This window comes from Hydra vulgaris, chromosome 02 (genome assembly GCF_038396675.1).
Source record: "Hydra vulgaris chromosome 02, alternate assembly HydraT2T_AEP".
NCBI classification, from domain to species: domain Eukaryota; kingdom Metazoa; phylum Cnidaria; class Hydrozoa; order Anthoathecata; family Hydridae; genus Hydra; species Hydra vulgaris.
Genome location: NC_088921.1, coordinates 71,344,235 through 71,346,432, shown reverse-complemented (window position 1 = coordinate 71,346,432; position 2,198 = coordinate 71,344,235). Strand labels below are relative to the sequence as shown.

General features: G+C 37.7%; 1 protein-coding gene across 1 annotated transcript; it reads right to left on the bottom strand.

Moving 5' to 3' along the window:
• Window positions 1–803: 803 nt before the first annotated feature.
• LOC136076283 (histone-lysine N-methyltransferase SETMAR-like) lies at window positions 804–1,694 on the bottom strand. Its single transcript, XM_065789756.1, has one exon. The coding sequence runs from the start codon at window positions 1,692–1,694 to the stop codon at window positions 804–806; it is 891 nt and encodes a 296-aa protein (XP_065645828.1).
• Between the last annotated feature and the right edge of the window lie 504 nt (window positions 1,695–2,198).

Genomic DNA, 2,198 nt, shown 5'->3' with positions numbered 1-2,198 from the left:
GTTGGAAGTTCAGTAAAATTCAGCGATTTTTCCAAATACTTGCATAATAAAATTGACAATAACTTAAATAATACCACAAGAGTACTGCAGATAAAATACTGGTTATTTAATAAGTTTCGCTAAATATCTAGGTGAAAAAAGTTCTTTTAAATCAATTATTTTATTTTAAATATTGTGCTTCGATATTTCTAGATGAGAAAAAAAAGTGGTATGTAAATTCTAGAGAAGTTTCAAACTCAAATTATGAGAACAACATTGAAATTGGTTCATGAATAGTAATGATGTATTTATTAGATTAAATTGGCAAAACTGGTCATCTGTGGAAAAAAAAAGGGTTGCAAACAAATGTATTAATGTTTATAAACAACGCTTACATTTTCGAGTAATGAATTTTGAATCTTTTACCAAACATTTGTGTTCGTCACTGTCTTTTATAAAAAAAAAACCCTAAGGAAGGCATCAGCGATAATTAAGAAATAAAGCTGATCTACTAAAAGGTTTTTTTCTAAAAGAAGACAGTGAAGTACACAATTTATTTCTTGTATAAACATATTTATTTTTTCAAAACGTGGAGCGAGAAAATACGCTGATTTTAGAACAAGTTATCACATAAATATAATTTAGTTGACAAGAATATATATATGAAGTTGTAAAACATATGAAAGAGATATTCATAATAACAATACGTTACAATCTAGAAAGTTTTCCCAACGTAAAACAAGCTTATTTATTCCACTTCTAAAAAATTCTCGGCCCTTTGAGTCTATAAAAGCTTTCAACTCCATTTCAACCGCGTCCTGGTCTCAGAACTGCTGTCCTTTTAAATGATTTCCCAGGGAAAGAAAAAAATGGAATTCAGTAGGGGAGAGGTCTGGCGAGTATGGTGGATGAGGCAAACTCTCCCAACCAAGGCTTTGGAGCTTGTCCTGAGTCACGCGAGCGGTGTGCGGTCTCGCGTTGTCGTGGAGAAGCAGAACTCCTCTCCTGTGCACCAGTGCAGGCTGCTTTACAAGCAACAGGTCGTGAACTCGTTGCAGCTGTGCTGAGTAGACCAGTCCAGTAATGGTTTGGCCTGTTGGGAGCAGCTCGTAATGCACCACACCAGCTGTAGTCCACCAAATGCAGAGCAAAACCTTCCGCTCGTGGAGATTGGGCTTGGGTGTCTTTGGGATGGGGTCATCGGGGGACAACCAATGGTAGCAACGCTTAGTATTGTTGTACACAATCCATTTTTCGTCGCATGTCAATAAACGATCAAGAAAAGGCTCAACATTGTGGCGTGATAAGAGTGATGTGCAGATCGAAAGCCGTTGCTTCTTGTTGTCGATCGACAATTTGTGCGGAACCCACCGACTCAGCTTCCACGCTTTCCCAATCGCATGCAGATGCAGGCGGATGGTTTCAACACTCACAGCAAACCTCACTGCAAGTTCTTGGCAAGTTTGGCTGGAGTCAGACTCGACAGCGTCCTTCAGTTCATCCTCATCAACCAACAATGGGCGTCCAGAACGCGGCAGGTCTTCGATGGACTCATCTCCCGAAAAGAATCGCTGAAACCACTTCTGTGCTGTGCGTTCACTTACTGTACCTTCTCCAAATGCTGTGCAGATGTTTTTGGCCGCTTGTGTTGCATTCCTTCCAAGTTTGAACTCGTAAAGTAAGCAAGATCGAATAATCGTTGGTTGGGTTGCCATCCTTTCTTTACACAAAACCTTTCCTGTAAGCTCGTTACAAGCCTACACTATATATGCAGCAACTGCGCGTGACACACGCGTTCTATTACGCAACAAAGCTACTTGCCTTGTGCGATGTGGGTGTTGTAAAAAATGCTAAAAACAATTCAATTACCAAAAACCGCACGAACTTTTTTGGTTACCTAATATTATTACATAACTTTTGTAAATATTTTTAAGTTCTTTTATAGAATTAGTACAAAATGCCTGCTAGTACTTTACAAATAGCATTAGAACGAATACATACAGATTTTTTGGTACGCAAAAATAAAAAAAATAATACTCAAGCTATTACAGAATGGGTAAAAGAAAACTTGATAAGTGATAATCCAGGTACGGATTCAATATCAAAGATTGCTTTTTATGAGGCAGAGAAATATTTGCTTTGCGAATATATTATGGTAGAAAATTTTTCTAAGATGATTACTCTCCTTAATGCAGTTGACAATAAAAAGTTTGATATAG

Coding starts and splice junctions, on each gene's coding strand:
- LOC136076283 (XM_065789756.1), bottom strand. CDS start 1,694: ATGGCAACCCAACCAACGATTATTCGATCTTGCTTACTTTACGAGTTC.